At 42.4% G+C, this 18,087-nt stretch overlaps 2 protein-coding genes across 4 annotated transcripts in view; one reads left to right on the top strand and one right to left on the bottom strand.

Annotated features, from left to right (window-relative positions):
* ALDH1L2 (aldehyde dehydrogenase 1 family member L2) overlaps positions 1-4,267 on the top strand; it is a 30,646-nt gene extending 26,379 nt beyond the window's left edge. For all 3 annotated transcript variants that reach the window (XM_083700125.1, XM_083700124.1, XM_083700126.1), the window contains 4 exons: positions 738-903; positions 1,524-1,629; positions 1,977-2,176; positions 3,353-4,267. In XM_083700125.1, coding sequence (XP_083556251.1) covers positions 738-903; positions 1,524-1,629; positions 1,977-2,176; positions 3,353-3,408 — 528 coding nt within the window. In that variant the 3' untranslated portion in view covers positions 3,409-4,267. The remainder of the gene's footprint in view (positions 1-737; positions 904-1,523; positions 1,630-1,976; positions 2,177-3,352) is intronic.
* A 512-nt stretch (positions 4,268-4,779) lies between these two features.
* On the bottom strand, positions 4,780-10,556 carry NOPCHAP1 (NOP protein chaperone 1). Its single transcript, XM_083701046.1, has 4 exons — positions 10,411-10,556; positions 9,210-9,296; positions 7,852-7,988; positions 4,780-5,801 (listed from the first exon to the last, which is right to left on the bottom strand). The coding sequence occupies exons 1-4, from the start codon at positions 10,478-10,480 to the stop codon at positions 5,628-5,630; spliced, it is 468 nt and encodes a 155-aa protein (XP_083557172.1). The 5' UTR covers positions 10,481-10,556; the 3' UTR covers positions 4,780-5,627.
* Positions 10,557-18,087: the final 7,531 nt, after the last annotated feature.

Genomic DNA, 18,087 nt, shown 5'->3' with positions numbered 1-18,087 from the left:
TAGGAGCCTTTCCACTACACACCAGACGTAGCCAACAAGGTGCCTTCCAGAGGTTGTTGGACTCCCAGACTACCTGGCCCAATGATCAGGGATGATGGGAGTTGTAGTCCACAACATCTGAAGGGCACCTGGTCAGGGAAGGCTGAAATGGGGCTAAGCCCGGTGTGGCTAACCTATGGCCTTCTAAATGTTGTTGGACTTCAACTCCCAGGCAGCACAGCCAACAGTCAGGGATGCTGGGAACTGTAGTCCAGCAACATCTGGAGGACCACTGGTTAAAAACCCAATAGTTTCACAGTGTTTTTGCTTTGTTTGAAACCCCAGGAAGTTTTGCCAAGCGACTCGTCTGTCTGCCTGGTGCCAATGCAAGGGGAGAGCGGGTATGTCAAATTCTATGGGCATGAGTGTATTAGTATAAATTGCTGGCCCCAGCATGGCACAAATCATATTGTGGCACCCATGCAGTATATAAGTTTGCCGGGGCAGGGGACAGAACACACAGCTCTCCCATCTAAAAGGCTACTTATTGATTGGCACAAGAGCAAAGAATATGAGCTTCTGTTCCATTTTGTGAGAGTCCTCCAGCTAGCAGGACAAAGGACAATTTCCCTTTCTTCTCCAGATAACTTTAACACCTCATTACAAACTACTTCTTCGGATGGGATGCCAGCATTATTGCCCAAAAGGGTTTTAGTAGTTGCCAGATACTTTTTCCTCTCCTTTGGTGGAATCCGTAGGTGGAAGAAGCCAAAAAGATGAAAATTGGTGACCCACTTGACAGATCTACAGACCATGGTCCACAAAACCATAAAGGACATTTGGATAAGCTTCTGAAATATTGTGAAACTGGCGTGAAAGAAGGGGCTACTCTGGTATATGGAGGAAGACAAGTAGGTAGACCAGGTAAACTATGATCTAAGTAGAATCCATAAATCAGATTAGTTGATGAACAAAAGCAGTGGGGTGTGTGTGTGTGTGTGTGTGTGATATATATATATATATTCTCCTACGGACCACAGATTCCTCACCACAGTTCTTACCTAATGAGGCAACATGGGCTACAAATTTCTAAGTCCGATCTGTTCATGCCTATTGTTGGATTCTTGGCTTTCATTTGGGGAATTTGTCTCAGGTAGAGCCTTGTGGATCAGACCAAAGGCCCATCTTGTCCACCATCTTGTTCTCACCATGGCCAACCATATACCACTGGGAAGCCATGAGTGCAACAGCGCTCTCCCCTCATATGAATTTTAGTGGATTAAACTGAGCACACCCTTTTTAAATTCCTCAGAAGATTTCTAAATCAGTTTATCTGATTAACCAATCTAATGCTGCAGCCTTGGATAAGATATTAAAGAATTAAGACTTTTAATGCCACCATATGGAGTGTGCTACAGAAGACACATACAGCATATATCAAGACAGAAAATGCCTGTAAAATGAAAAGCATTAAAAAAATAATTCTCAAGACAGAAAATGTCTGGAATCATTTCAGTTTTGCACACCATCTTCTCTTTGATCAGGCTTCTTCATGGAACCTACAATATTCACGGATGTTGAAGACCATATGTTCATTGCACAAGAAGAGTCTTTTGGTCCTATAATGGTCATTTCCAAGTTCCAAGATGGGTAGGTCCTGCTATAGATTAATGTTGTTGTTCTTTATTCTCCATGCAACAGTTAATCATGTGAGTCCAGTGCCCAAACAGGGCTTATAAAGTCAGGCATCTGTGATTGGAAAGTGTCGTGGTTTTTACCTTCATTCCTACTTGTTTGGAATGCCTCCATATCAATAACTTAATTTAGCGGAGGATGATTTCTAGTCAAGCTTTTTAAACACATAAGAAAGAAGCAGCAGAACGAAATAGCATGTGGGGAAATCTGCTGATGAAAGGCAGCTTAAACTGATTCGGATTAATTTCTCTGCTACATTCCATGTTGCTGCACTGATGGCAGATTATTCTCTCATATTGCAGGGATGTTGATGGGGTTTTGGAACGAGCCAACCGGACCGAATATGGCTTGGCTTCAGGGGTCTTCACCAAAGACATAAGCAAAGCTCTCTACGTCAGCGATAGGCTGGAAGCTGGAACAGTTTTCATCAACACCTATAACAAAACTGATGTGGCCGCCCCATTTGGAGGATTCAAGCAGTCTGGCTTTGGAAAAGATTTAGGTAAGTTGTATTTTACTTAAAATCCACACGGAAATCTAAAGCTCAGGGCAGTGGCGGGCAAGCTGTGCACCTGGGGACAGTGCTAGACTACAACTCCCATAATCTCTGCTGGCTAGGGCTGATGGGACTTGGAAGTCCAACATCAGCAGGTCACCATGTCCCTACCTTGGGTCAGAGGTTTGAAACCTATGTTTACCTTTTGAAGTTTCTTAGTTATTTAATACTATGATCTCATTATGTTATTGCTAGCTGCTTTTCAGCAACAGATCACACCCACTTCATGCATTTAAAACACCTTTAAATAATACAGTGGTACCTTGGGTTACATACGCTTCAGGTTACAGACTCCGCTAACCCAGAAATAGTACCTCAGGTTAAGAACTTTGCTTCAGGTTGAGAACAGAAATCGCACAGCGGCAGTGCAGTTAACTAAAGTGGTGCTTTAGGTTAACAGTTTCAGGTTAAGAACTGACCTCCGGAATGAATTAAGTACGTAACCAGAGATACCATTGTAATACTATAGTGGTGCCCAACTTTTAGTGGGATGGGTAGGATCTGGTCCTTATCAATGTTGCTGGATGCCCAATTTATGCACTTTACATTGTTTTAACTTTTTCTGGTTTTATATTGTTTTAAACAATAAAACTACTTTTTTTAGGGTCAAGTAGCTTTGAGGCTTTTTACTGTTTCAATTACCTATTTTATCCATCTGTCACTTTAAAGTGCATGGTTTCCCCCAAAGAATCCAGGGAATTGTAGTTTGTTATGCATCCTGGCAATTATAGCTCCATGAGGGATAAACTGCAGTTCCTAGGATTCTTTGGAGGAAGCCATGCACTTTGAACACACTGTGTGGATGTGACCAAAAAGGCACATCTATGTATCTTTAAAAAAAAAAAAAAAGTCTTGTGAAAAATGTTACAAGCATAGGTTTGATTGCCGAATTATTTCTGGCAAACCCAGCACTTGAGACAGAAGGCACACATTTACCTCACATTTAAATTACTAATAGTGTTAGGAATCGAAGCTCTGTGAAGGGTAAACTCTAGTTCACTGGATTCTTTGTGGAAAGCCACGAGTTTAAAATGTGTGTTAAATGTGCTGGAAATTTATGGAGTGGATGGTGCAGAAAATATGTGCAGTCTACAATTGTTTCCATGCTCTTGTTCTCCTCAGGTGAGGAAGCGCTTCATGAGTATCTCAGAACGAAAGCTGTAACCGTGGAATATTAAGCATCGCAACTGGGGTGGCATAGTGTTCTTAAAACGCTTCACCAAGCACAAGACAGGACTCCAAAATGACAACAACGAAACCGTGAACTTCCACCGGCACTTAAAAACACAGAGCCAGAACCAAACCCTTTTATGATGTGGATCCTCCAGCAGAGATCCGCATGCATTCAGTAGGGAATCACTTCTGAGTCATAGACTTTACTGTGAAATTATTGGCTTCTGCAGCTTTTTTGTACCGTGGTCTCCGCTACCCTGAATGTCATCGCCTATAAAAGCAACTGAAGCATCCAGTGGTGACATATCGAAACCTCAGATCCCTGGACTTCACAATGGAGATCTTGCCCAAGTGAGAAGCAACGGACGTAGAAAACTACCTTATGCTGAGCCACAGCATTAGTTCATCTAGCTCAGTATAGTCTGTCTTGACTGGCAGCAGCTCTGAGAGTTTGGACAGGTGTTCCCAGTTTGACCTGGAGATGCTGGGGGTCAAACCTGCATACAAATCAAACGCTCTACCGCTGAGCTATGGCCTTCTTCAGTGCTGTATGTCCCTTGTTTCTCCAAATTAGTCACATAGTACTTAGGTTTCTACAGATTGCATCACACCAGCATTATGCCTCTTTTCTTCCTGCAATGCAAGTTTTTAAGCAGCACAGAGAACCAATTTGCCATAAACATTGTACATAAATCCAAGTGCACTTACTGTGTTTTTCGTATGATATGCAGAACGTGATGTCTGTGTTCTACTATGCATATGAAAGCTATAGCAACTATTTTATAACGTGTTTACATTTCCTCCAACGAAAAATCTACATAGTTGTGAATTCCAATTATGCTATTAAATCCTATTTGTGCTGAATGTGTTATGCAGAGTGTTACAATCCTGAAATACGTCTGTAAAAGCATATAAACAAACACTTATCTTTGGCTACCACTTTTCATATCCAAAGGAGCAGCAGAATTGTAATGGTTGCACCCTGAAGCCTTTTAGAGCAGGGGTTTGGAACATGATCTTCCAGCTGCACAGATGAGTTTTATTTCGGTGAACATTTGCTGCCTGCAGAATATTCAGCCTAAATGACTTCACTTGCTAGATATACATAATTTGTATCCAAATCTGCTGCCAAAGAAGTGGCAGCTCAAATACTATGCATGCATATTCAAAGGCAAATCATTCCAACGTCACATTCAAATAAGTGCAAAAGATTGCATCCTAGGAGAAAGATCAGTGTCCAGGAAGCCATCGGCTAACAGGCTTGCACAGCTGTTCACCCATTAAAATTGTAATGTAATGTAATGTCTGATTTTCAAGATCAAAACAATACAAACTTGTGAGTCGGTGTATTGATATCTAAACAAATGCAGAACACCTTGAAAATAGTAGTTATTTATTTAACAACCCCATATCTTTTTTATGAAAACATGGGAAATATCCCAATTTCAAATGCGTAACAGGACTGCTGCCCAAACACTCAACCACCCTGCAGAATTTTGAGGAAAACACTTCCGGTTTAAGGCTAGATAGTTTGTCCTTAATCTGAGCATTTACACATACATGTTTGGGATCAGAAAAATAGGCTACAGGACTTTCAGCAGCTTCCCTTATGATCCCCTCTATGTACAAGAAATGTTTTGACCAGCCCTGCTGCTGCTACCTATCCACAGCTGGAACCTCCCCTTAAGAGGCCAATGCAATTCTCTCTCCCTTATAGCAGACCTAAGATCAGCTCTTAGGTTACAGCTGCCATGCTGAAGCTGCTGCAAAGTAACACGCAAGGGTCAATCACCACAGGTCACCCCAATTTGAAAGGTATTCAGGGTAGCAGCTAAACAAGACTCTCCAATAACTAGAAAAATCCACATGCTTCCAGCACATGACAGAAGCACTGCCAGTTTCCATGTAGCAACCATAACCTAAAAACAGGAATACAATTGAAAGCACCAATTGGCCTGACAGGGGTTTTTCTGTCTGCCTGATTCAGTGCTTCCTCCCCCCACCCTGCCCGCCCCCATGCTAAACTCTTGACGAGTCTCATGAATCTTTTTCATCTTGGGGCTTGGACTGAAGTGATCTTCCATGCCTCTTGGGCATGAGAGATGCAAAGAGCGAGACAGTCTGCAGGTAGCACACCTGGAAGCAAACTAGCTTTTTAAGGGAATTTTTTTCAAGTTATGATACATGGCTTGTAACATGAATCGAAATCTGAGATGGCAAACATCTACTCAGTAGGGTCCAAAATTTCTACTCTGCCTTCTCCTTTCGGTTTAGGAAGCTTAATGTTGTCGACGGTCACTTCTTCACAAACAGAACTGTCCTCGCTTTCGGAGTCATCTTCCGAGGCTGAATCTTCTTCCTCTGTATCAGAGCTGTTCAGTTCAACCAAAGCAACATTCTGCAATAAAAAGAAATACATATTATTATTATTTTTAAAAGCTGTAAAGGAAGGCCAATTCAAACTCTAAATGAAGACGTACAGAACTGGGCAAATCATGGCTTCAACAGCCAACACCACAGCCTTAGAACAAACATCTCAATAGCCATATCGATAAAACGATTTTTATAAAGTTCACTGTCATAATATGTAGGGGATGGCCAGCAGAATGGCTTTTTAAAAAGACTGGATAAATTAAATTGAGAATGGGTCTATCAGTGTGTAGGTTCATCAGGGAGAACCTCATACTGCCTTTGTGGAATGGCCTTGTACACTGCCTTTTTTATTTCTGTGTTATGCTTTATTCATTCATAGTTCATTTATTCATTCATAGTTTTATGCCACTGAATTAGGTCAAGTTCATTTGTACTGCTTAATACGAAGTTTATGGACTGCTTTTTTTAATGATGTGTTTCCATATTGACACTAGCAATACCGTAGTTTTCGCTCCATAACACACATTTTTTTCCTCCTAGAAAGTAAGGGGAAATGTCTGTGTGTGTTACGAAGCGAATGCTTCCCTCCTCCGTGGCTCGCTTTGAAACAGCAAAGCGGGAGAAGAGCCGCTGAGTGGGGAGGAGAGAGGGACAGAGAGCCTGCTTCTTTAAAGGAGCAAAGCGGGAGAGGAGAGGAGCCACTTACACGAGTGTAAGCAGCTCCTGTCCGGTTGGCTCCTTTAAAGCAAGCAGGCTCTCTGTCCCTCCTCCCCACTCAGCTTGCTAAATAGCAGCAAAGTTTTTTAGCTCGCTAAGCGGGGAGCCTCCTCCGTGGCTCACTTTGAAACAGCAAAGTGGGAGAAGAGCCACTGAGTGGGGAGGAGAGAGGGACAGAGAGCCTGCTTGCTTTAAAGGAGCAAAGCGGGAGAGGAGAGGAGCCTGCTTGCTTTAAAGGAGCAAAGCGGGAGAGGAGAGGAGCCTTCTCCCCTTAAATCCCTCTCCTGCATTATTAGCAGCATCCTTCTCCACACACCCCACGCGTGCTCCTTGTCCCTTGACTGCTTTTCCTTCCCTCCCCACTTAAAACGTGGTTACAAAGCAGAGATCCACATGGATCCTCAGGATTTTTGTACTAGGTCACCCCAAATTCACCATCAGATCACATAGCATGTCCATGGCTACAGTTTGCACCAAAAAAATCACGCACCCACTGTTGCCTGGGGCCACAGTGGTGCAAAACCGTGGTTACAAACATGGATCCACATGGATCCTCACGATTTTTGCATTGGGCTATCCCAAACTCACTGTCAGATCACATGTCTGTGACCACAGCATGAACCACAAAAATCATACATCCACTGTTTCGTTTAGAATATTTTTTTTCTTGTTTTCCTCCTCTAAAAACTATGTGCGTGTTATGGTCGGGTGCGTGTTATAGAGCGAAAAATACGGTAATTTACATCTTGTAAATAAGCACAAAAAAGCCAACAGGCTGAAAAAAATACTACCCTGCTAAGAGGCCAGTAGTCTTTGTTTCCATACTGTCTGCAGATAAAAGGAACCCCCCCACACACTTCCTCTGCATCTGATATGCTGCAAGTAATTTAGGGTACAATCTTGGCAGGAAATAACAAATAATCTGATGATTTATACAAATCATACAAATAAACTGATGGTGATAATTTGGCTGACCACTTTGGTGTGGTGTTCTCCGGAATATTCTTAATTTCCTATGATTTTTAAAACCACACCATAGGAATCTGTTTTAGCTATAAACCGGGAAGCATGAGACACTGTTGAGACCAGGCATAGGCAAACTCGGCCCTCCAGATGTTTTGGAACTACAACTCCCATCATCCCTGACCACTGGTCCTGTTAGCTAGGGATGATGGGAGTTGTAGTCTGAAAACATCTGGAGAGCCGAGGTTGCCTATGCCTGGTTTAGACCACAAATTATCAGGCCTTAACCATATAATAATAGAGCCAGGAGAACATTCATCCTTTTTGCACACTATAAATATGAGTAAGATGCTAGAAGCCAAGGCATTCATTTTAGAGAGAGAGAAATTATTCACCATTTCAATGACGTTTTCAACTGAAGCATCCACATGTTCAATATCAAACTCTTGAACAGGGGTGTTTTCCATTTCTCTTCTTAGCTCGTCATTTGCGTTGGCCATCTGTGGTAGAAAGTTCTGCACCCTGTCCAAAACTAGTACATGAAAACAGGCAAGATATTAATGCACTTCTACAAAAGACTTTGATAAAGTACATTGGATGGCTTTTCTCCTAGTAATGTCCAGTATCTTAACCCTTACTGCATACCTCCTGTCTGCAAACAGTCTTAAAACTGTTAGGCATTTCACAGACAACGCTTTATAAGTTGCACAACACTAGAGAGGCGATAAGGCATGTATTGGGTGCTGCTACTCCACTTTCACTAGCAGTATTGCACTTTCCCATCTGCCACATAAATAATACAGCATAAGAACAGTACCCTATACAGTGCTTTTTTTCCTTTAAAAATGTTTAGGGGTACTCTCATTTTCCTACTCATACTATACTGCCCCTCAATGAGGCCAAACTTAGATTCACAAAATGTTTAGGGGTATGCGTACCCCTGCATCCCCCCCAGAAAAAAGCACTAACCCTATGTATGGCAGAGCATAATTATTTTGTGGAATTAAGTCTGATTTCACATCTTACATTGCAGATTAAAGCTCCCATTTTCTCAGCCCAACCAACAGATCTGATAAAAGTCTCCCCACTTCCTCGAGTCCTTGTCAGCTAGAAAAGGAATGCTGTAAACAAATGGTCATATTGGAAAATGTGTGGACATTTTGAAAGTTCCAAATCCCAAATGCTGGGAAGTTAGTATGAAGAGATGGTGTACTATGTAGACAGGACTTCACAATTAACAGTCTATTGGTCTGGGCCAGTTTGGTTCTTATTAGAAGACTTGGGCAAAACATATTTAACATTCTTTCTTCACCATGCAGTTCTCAAAGCTGTTCATATACATTTAAACATTAAATGCTTTGAGGATATATGAGGATGGATTGTCTTCCTGCCCACGGACCTCATAGCCACCATCAGCTGTATGGTTTCTCATTCAGAATAACACAAGATTTATATTATCAGTTTAGTACTTGAATTTATAACTAGATGCTACGGACCACACAAAAATGCTTTACAGAATCCATGAACACAACAGACACACTTTATTTTGGAATGTTACAATATTCCCTCACTACACCTTTTGCTTCTGTCACATTGCATTGCATGGACTTTCAGGTCTAAGGGGAGGAACAGGAAATTCTCAAGCTGTTTATGCTAGAACGCTAATTTTAGGTCAGGAATGTTTCTACACAATTCTTTAAGTTTGTATCTTACTGAAGTTCACACAATATATTTAAAGATGATGAGCACTTACGGTTGCTCCTTGGAAGCCTGACCGTCTGTAAGCTCATGGCTTTCTTCTTAGCATGCTTTGAATTTAGCAATAGCGTCTCATGAATACCTACAAGCCAGAATTCCAACATGAGTTCAGTAGTCACACACCAACCTTTTCTATTCACAAAGAATATTCGCGCTATTCAAATATAACAGTACAGTAGAGGAAACTGCATTCCAAAACAACTGGTCCGTAACAAATGTGATTTTTCTGTTCACCTACCCTATCCAACCTTATCTCATTTTTAAAAATATGCAAGCCCTCTTCATATGCCCTTTCCACTCTTCCAGAACCCCAATCTCAGATTACCTGAATCAAGCCCCATTTAAACTAAATCAAGAAATGCATCGCTAGAATTTTGATTTTAATGCACCCTTTTCTATTTCACTCATTACAGATTAGCCAATACAATACTTGCCATGCACACTCATGATACACATGACAGGAAGCTGCAATGTGAAAGGCAACCCATATCTATATAATGCAAGTTTGTAATTCATGATGTACATGAAGGGCAGCGCTTGTGCGGTGTATTTGTGTGAGAGAGACAGACCACAGCTTCCTGTATAGATCTGTACAGGCTACAAGCACTGATAGTTATCTTTGTTGATCCGGAAGAATGGGGGGGGGGGGAGGGCAACTCCCCAAACAACTAGCTTAACAATATACTGTTGATCCATAGCAGCAGGAATGGAAGAAAGCCTCCTCAAAGCATCTAGCATTTAGGGACCAATAAATACAACGAAAAGTGAGCAAGCCTTCCGGGTTTCTGTAAATTCTCAATCAAACTGGATGCTAAAACCAAACAACAACAAAAAGCAAAAGGGAAGGGATAGGCCCCATTCTACTATTACAAAATGCAGATTTGGGGTCTCAGAAAAATCCTATTACATGTGCTGAGCCTGAAAGTTTGCTCACTTCTTTTAGTCGCCCCTACTAAAGATATTATATACTACGGTTATTTTTGTGGGTCGCTTTGTTTGCAACGTCACCTCACCTTATCCCTAAAATGCGGTCAGGCCGCAGACTTGCAAAATCTGGGTCCAAGGAAAGAGCAGCTAACCGCTGCAGGGAAGCGGGAAAGGGTCGGGTGTTCCCGTTTTCCCCCCCGTTCCTGCAGCGCAGAAAGTTGTCCCCCTATATCGGCAGCGCCTTGGTCCGGCAACTCCTTGCCAATTACCTCCTCCGCTCCCCGCGGAAAGCAGCTCCCGGGATACAGCCGGAGCCGCGCCATCTCCGCTCAGCGCCATGCACCTCTTTGCAAAACCGCTGCTTCCGCGCGCGGCAGCCTCCGTGGGGGAAACCGGAACACGCGCGCAAGACCGGAAGCGGCGAAGCCCAGAGCGGCCTCGCGAGCGCAACGGCGCCACCTACAGCGCGGAGGGGGGAAAGCTTTTCTCCCTCGCTTAACGAAGCGGAATGTTGGAAGATCCGGGAAAGAGAAAAGCAAGCGCTTATTCACTCAGCGCAGAGTCAAACTCACAGGATGGTCACATCACCTTGGATGGCTTTAAGGATTAGGCAAATTAATGGAGGATAAGGCTATCGATGGCTTCTAGCCATGATGACTTTGCTCTGCCTCCATGGCTGGAAGCAGTAATGCTTCTGAATCGCAGTTACAGTGGTACCTCGGGTTACATACGCTTCAGGTTACATACGCTTCAGGTTACAGACTCCACTAACCCAGAAATATTACCTCAGGTTAAGAACTTTGCTTCAGGATGAGAACAGAAATCGTGCAGCGGCAGGAGGCCCCATTAGCTAAAGTGGTGCTTCAGGTTAAGAATAGTTTCAGGTTAAGAACAGACCTCCAGAACGAATTAAGTTCTTAACCCGAGGTACCACTGTACTGGAAACCCCAGGAGGGAAGCGTGCCTTTTGTGCTCAGATCCTGCTTGCTGGGCTCAGCCACTGTGAAAACAAGGATGCTGGACTAGATGGACCAATGTCCTGATCCAATGGGCTCTTTTTATGTTCTCGGCATTTGGGGAATCAATTCCAATTTCCGCATCCTCAATTCAGTGTCAGAGACAGGATCAGGATCACCAGGAATTGAAGCTGGGGGCTTAGGACAGATCCACACAATAAATTTAAAGTACATTCATGGCATATTTAAAGCAATATTTAAAGCACACGACTCCATGGTCTCTGCTGACCTTCATTCTAAGGAAATCAAACCCCTGGAGTCTCTCAATTCTCAGTTTGGGGTGGCATGTAACATCTAGACTGGACTGAGGACCAGCCCTGACTACTGGATAAAATGACCTTCACCCAGCCTAGGTATTGTGGCTCTTACATATACAGTTATTTATTTAAACATTCATTCATCACCTTTAAAACAAGAGAAGGATAGGTCAATTACAGTATAAAAGGAGGCCCCCAACTGCTCACTTTTACATTGACTTTCCAGTGGGCAGTTGTTAGAACTGTTTGTTATATGTGTATGGACATTGTCGCCATTATCTTTCTCTATTGCTGTCCATTTTCTTACACCTGCTTTAAATTTTGTTGTGCTTTATGTTTTTATTTGTGCAAGACACCTTAGGTTTGGCTTTTATAGAAAAGTGGGATTTAAAAGAATGACATACAATGCTGTTTCAGAATCTGGAGTGGTGCCACAGTTTATGATATTGCAGTAGCCACCTTACCAACAGAGACAGACAGGTGGCTTTTATTTCCAGCTCACAGAACCAGTATTTCCTGTGGTTGACTGTAGAGATAAAAATATTTGAACAGGACATGGTGAACACTCCCCAATGTTCAAATAACATTATTGCTATAGATATTCTAGCAATGCAATCTGACCTGATTTTCTCCTAAATTTAGTGGCTATAGGATTGTAATCTGTAACTGCAGCACACTAGTTCTTGCACAACTAAGGGTCCACTCACACTTCCATTTGCCCCTTGATTTCATGCTAGTTTTATGTCATTCGCTCATGCCATGCTTTTTGGTGAATTTTTCTAATTGCATTTTTCTAATTGCAAAAAGTGGATTTGTTCTGCCAGGGCACCAGAGTGCTTTAATTGCACAAACCTAAATTTCTATAATGCGCTCGAATCCCTTTTGCAAAATACTGACAGTCTGGGGGTCACAAGGGTAGATGGCTTGCAACCTGAGACTCATAGAAATGGAATGGATCCCGAGGGTCATCTAGTCAAACACCCAACAACGCAGGAAAGCACAGCTAAAAATCCCTGACAGATGGCCATCCAACCTGAAATATACTCAGAGTCGAGTGTGAATTTCATGCTCTTTATTCAGCTCATAGTAGCAATGAATTACACTTCCCCAAAACGTCTAGCTATATATACATTATTTACACAATGCCCCCCCCCCGTGATTGGCTAATTCCGGCCTGCTTCTGTAGGCCAATCAACTTGCAGATTCACCTCCTCCAAAAGCCTGATTGGCTGCTCCTGCAGGCCAATCAGGTCACTGATTCACTTCCACCTGGAGCTGGATTGGGTGGCTCCTGTGGACAAATCAGACTGCTGCATTCTGGATCCTATTGTTCTAGGATTCAGCTCAGTACATAACACAACCTGTTTTAAAACCTCCAATTAAGGAGAGTCCATCACCTTAAGATGTGGTCCATCCCACTGTCAAATAGCTCTTGCCATCAGAAAGTTCTTCCTAATAGGAACCTTCTTTCTTTTAATTATTCTACTGCCTCTGAGGCAGTGGAAGCGCCGTCTGGGAGACAAGTTGAAGGCAAGACACTTTGAAGGCAAGAAACACAAGACACTTTAATACTGTAGTATTGATACAAAGGTTACGTGCCACCCCCAATCTCTGCCAAGTGGTAGCAAGATTCCAGGGGGTTACAGGTGCTCATCCAGGTTTGTGTTGGGAACTGAGGCACAGCATAGACTACCATATTTTTCTGTGTATAACATGCCCCCATGTATAAGACTACCCCAATTTTTTTGGACCGCAGCAAAATTGGGGGGGGGGGGGATTTGCCAAGAATTGTTGAGCTTTTTTTGGAGTGGTCACCGCTGCCAATCACTCTGCAGGATGCCCTCCCAATTGCCACAGCCACAGCAAATCGTCAGCAGACCTTGGCGCAGCAACCAATCACATGCCCAGTCGCCGCTGCCAATCTCCTGCTGGCTGCTGTCAACAATCACCCATCCCCCTCTGCTATCCCTGCATAAGACGACAAGCAATTTTTGCCTATTATTTCTAAGGAAAAATTATCGACTTATACACTGAAAAATTGGGTAGTTTCTTTAAGAAATAAGAACCTATATACCCTTGGAGGCCTTCGGTGGAGGGTGGTGCAGAACATTACCGCCCAAGAGTGTCTTTTGTTGCTTGTCTTGTTTGGGTTCAAAGTAGCAGCCAGTCATGGCCCCTGACCTCTCGGTGCAGCCTCCTCCAGCCAGCACTGCATGGAGTTCTCTCTTTGTTCCTCTCCTTCCTCCCAGAACAGTTTGCCAAACGCAACACCTCCCCTTCTGTCTGCTCACCACCCCCTTCTCCAGACCTGTTTTTTAAAATGACAACATTTTTCCTGTATGACATCACACCCATGTTACCCTGGCAACCTCCATTTCACAGAACCAGGCATCCTCCTTTGATGGGCCATCAGCACCTTTGCCATGCTTGATGACTTCCATCCCAGGTGAGACCCTGAAAAACAAGCTTAGCTTGCATTTTTACACCGCTATGCTGTCTCTCACCCAAGGGAAGACTCTAAGCACTTACTAATTTCTAGCATTTAGTAATTTCTAGCATTTGTAACTTCTTAGAAGTACAGGCGCTTTTGCTCCCCCGAATTCTGGTACACCAGATCTGTAACAGTATTATTTTGGCCATATTTTGAGACTAGGACTATGTTAGTTCTTTTCTCAGAGTTCTGCATAACCAATTGCACACAGTTTCCCTGCTTCTGATTCAAAAAGCCTCCTATAAAGACAAACGCACACATAGCAGGGAAAATACACACACACACACACACACACACACACACACAGAGTTTTTGGCATGGAAAACACATTGTGTTTAAAAGAGTGGCGGTGCTAAATTAATTTAAACAAACGTGTAATAAGCTTGAATGCTGGCAAGCAGATGACTAGCTGCTATTTTTGAAATGCGCTAATTGTCAGAGCTTGGCAGTGCCCCTGAGATTGAAACATTTCCCTTAAGGCACGCAAATTATCTTTTGATAGAATTACTCACCCCGTGTAGCTGACTCAAGCTGACAAAACAGAATTTGCTCTTTACTTGTATTGCTGTAGATGCTTATCATGAACTGCACCTTGAAATCAGTAAAAACAATTGGGTAATTTGAAGAGATGATAAGAAGTGAATCTTCTACATTACAAAGTCCAATCCATATCACTTGTGATATCATACATTTGCCGATCAGAAGGTCGGTGGTTCGAATCCCTGTGACGGGGTGAGCATGTCAAAGTGCAAGTAGATAAGTGCAAGAGTTTCTTAGATTTCCCATCTCGCAAATGTACATCTATGCATCTTTCTACAGAATGAGAGATAAATACTGGAGGAGGAAGAAAGCTGCGTTTTGACTTATTGTGTGGAAAGGTCCTTAGTGTTTATAGAACTAAGAACTTTTTGATATGCATATGCTATGAGTTTTGCTTTGTTTTTTAAATCTGGAATGGTGAGGATGTTCTTCAAATGGGGAAAACTCTACAAGAGAAATGTTGACATGATTTTAAGTTTAATTAGTCCAGTATTCCAAAAGAGTAAGGGGTAGTAAAGGCATAGAAATTGGGTTTTTTTAATGCACAGATCTTTCTACTGGATCTCTAACTGGATGTGCACAATGTTTCACTATTGGTTAGACAATTGGCAGCAACCACTACAGTCTGAGAGAATTTCAGCAATTTCAAAAAGGGTGGCTCAGGATGTGTGAAAATGTTCCATCCATTTAGAATTGTCCCAGATCAACAGTGCAGCATCACCCACAAATGCTGTGCCTTATTTTGTAAGCACCTGATAGTAAAGCAAATACGACAGCCCTATGCCTATGCAAACTAAAACGGCAATAACTAGCAACTTATAGGAGCTCACAATCTGAATAATTGCACTGGGCTCTCGTGCTCCTGAGGCATCACCCAGAATGCTGAAATGGAATTGCAACTTGGTGACATGATGGCACTGTAAGTTTCCACACGCACCCCAAAAAATAAATTAATTAAAAGGGGAACTTGAGAGATAGCAGGAATAAGACAAATGGTCAGAGCTATTAATAGGATATCATTCACCAGTGCGGATGTAATACTATAGAAACATCACAAAATACCAAGAAAATTGCATGGAGGTGTGGAAGATACAGATAAAACCACTGTAATTCCACCACCTTTTCTACTGGTATGGGATTATACTCATACCCACAGAACACCAGTGGTCTGGCAGTGAACCTGATCACTAAGAAGGGGATGTATCTCACACGATCAGCACTGTTGGTGCTGGCAAGGCTGTCTTCCAATGCTGCTAAGTAGCAGCAGGTGTGCGGTGTACTGCTGTTCAGTCTCTGGATCAGGGCCAGTTAACGCAGCCAAAAACACTGTAAGATTATTATTTTCAGCTATGCCAGTTGATGTTTCCAAGGGAAGTGTATTTTACACTAAACCTAAAATAAGTAAAGAATTGTTGACTGTTGTCTTTTGTTGCCAATAAAGCTTTCACGAGTGCAAGCAAATGCATCTTTATATTTGCCAATAGCATATATACTTGCTGCTGGCTTGGCGTGCCAGCTTTTTTGTTCTGTTTTGCAGTTGTGATGCAAAACAGAGGAATGAAGCTTTTCGCTTTTGACTTCTCTTGAACTTTTTAATTAAGGAAAAATAAGTAGCTGGGAAAAGGTACTGAAAGTTACAGAATCAGGAAGAAGCCAGAGTGGTTAGCAAGTTTACCAGTGGAGAAAGTCCACCCCCTGCCACACACAACCATCCGTGGTGACCTTTGAAAATGAACATGGTACGCCATGAAGAAAGCAGAGGCCTTTCTCCTGGGCATGGTCGGCCAATCGGTGTTAAAGAAGGATAGAATTTTTTTTTATGTATGCTACAGCAGCAGCAAGAATACTCATCGCAAAGTATTGGAAGACACAAGATCTACCCACCCGAGAAGAATGGCAGATGAAGGTGATGGATTACATGGAACTGGCGGAAATGACTGGCAGAATCCGAGACCAGGGAGAAGAGTCGGTAGAAGAAGGTTGGAAGAAATTTAGAGACTATCTACAGAAACATTGTAAGATTAAGGAATGTTAGAAGGATGCTGGAATGAAGTTATGTGGTTTTAGCAGTAATGTTACAAAGGAGTATGTAAAAATGGATTGTTAACAGGTGAGAATGTAAAGTTACAATATATTAAGATAAACTATTAAGATAAAAACAAAGACGGAAAGGATTTGCTGAATTAACTAACTGAACTAGAATACAAAAAAAGGGAGGTGTGAGAAGGTCAAGGAAACAAGCAATTGAAATATAAGATATGGAAAAATTGATTTGTTTTTAACTGTTTTTACTTTTCTGTATTTTGTATTTTTTGTTTTATTTTCTTTTATTTTTGTAATTTTGTTGATACTTCAATAAATATTATTTTTTAAAAAAGAAAATGAACATGGTACTCTTAAACTGTTTCCTCATTCTGTTTGGCATGTATTTGCTCAAAGACAAACACACAGTATAAATTATTAATAAAGTAATCTTCCTCCTTGAACCAAGAATTAAATGATGCAACAAACATGACTACTCAAGTTTTAATGCATTCTTTCTGGAGGTCAGGTAATTTAAATCAGTTATACCTGAGGAGTTAGCTATGGTTCTTAGAACCTTTCCCCAGGGCTTGGGGGAAAACAATATTCTCATTTCTGCATTTTTATTCTAGCACTCTTACTTTTCAGAACGTATTAATCATTTTGGGTTGTTTGCTTTCTTTTTTGAGTTGAAAATTGAAAAAGCTGGGGGGGGGGAAGGTAAAGGACCCCTTTACGGTTAAGTCCAGTCAAAGGTGACTATGGGGTAGCAGTGCTAATCTCGCTTTCAGGCTGAGGGAGCCAGCGTTTGTCCACAGACAGCTTTCCAGGTCATGTGGCCAGCATGACTGAACAGCTTCTGGTGCAATGGGACACCATGACGGAAGCCAGAGCGCAAGGAAACTTCGTTTACCTTCTCGCCGCAGCAGTACCTATTTATCTACTTGCACTGGCATGCTTTCAAACTGCTAGGTTGGCAGGAGCTGGGACAGAACAATGGGAGCTCACCCCATCACGGGGATTCGAAGCGCTGACCTTCTGATTGGTAAGCCCAAGAGGCTCAGTGGTTTAGAAAACATACGTCTGCCAGGAGTGCACTGAAAATTTCCCAATGATGTCCCAGTGATTAAGAGATATATAAGGCTTACTGCTTTCTTTTCATCTAAGGGCCCATTCATACTGTCCTTTAATGTGGATAGTAAACTTCCTGTAACCACCTTTAATTCTCCACTGCCCATATGATGGTTCTCCTCCAAATCACTGCCTTCCCCCAGTTTCCCCTCCCTCAATCCAGATTTTCTCATAACCAGTACTCTCCTTTTCAGAGTATCCCTGGTTGATTGAAAATGGGGAAAGTGTACCCATGAGCACAGCAGCACTTCCACTCTTCAGTAACTGGTATTCAGACAGTCAACGTTTCTGATACCAGAGCAAATATAAAGCCATCATGACTATTAGCCATCGCGCATTAATCCTCAATGAATTAAGGTATGGAGCTTCTGGGGTGCCACAACTGTGACAGCCAACGGAAGGCGAGAGGTGGAGGGGTAGTGTGTGTGTGTGTGTGTGTGTGTGTGTGTGTGTGTGCGCGCTGGATTTTAGCTTTGCAGAGGGGCGCCG

The sequence above is a fragment of the Podarcis gaigeae genome, assembly GCF_964106915.1.
Source record: "Podarcis gaigeae genome assembly, chromosome: 10".
NCBI classification, from domain to species: Eukaryota; Metazoa; Chordata; class Lepidosauria; order Squamata; family Lacertidae; genus Podarcis; species Podarcis gaigeae.
The sequence above is the reverse complement of the archived record's forward strand: the minus strand, read 5'-3'. Positions and strand labels throughout refer to the sequence as shown.

What these genes read in the sequence shown, in the direction of transcription:
- NOPCHAP1 (XM_083701046.1), bottom strand. Translation starts at nt 10,480, where the DNA reads ATGGCGCTGAGCGGAGATGGCGCGGCTCCGGCTGTATCCCGGGAGCTG. An exon ending in TTCCGCGGGGAGCGGAGGAG is followed by an intron (nt 9,297 to 10,410) that starts GTAATTGGCAAG and finishes TCTGGCTTGTAG; the next exon opens with GTATTCATGAGACGCTATTG. An exon ending in TTGAAAACGTCATTGAAATG is followed by an intron (nt 5,802 to 7,851) that starts GTGAATAATTTC and finishes TTTTTATTGCAG; the next exon opens with AATGTTGCTTTGGTTGAACT.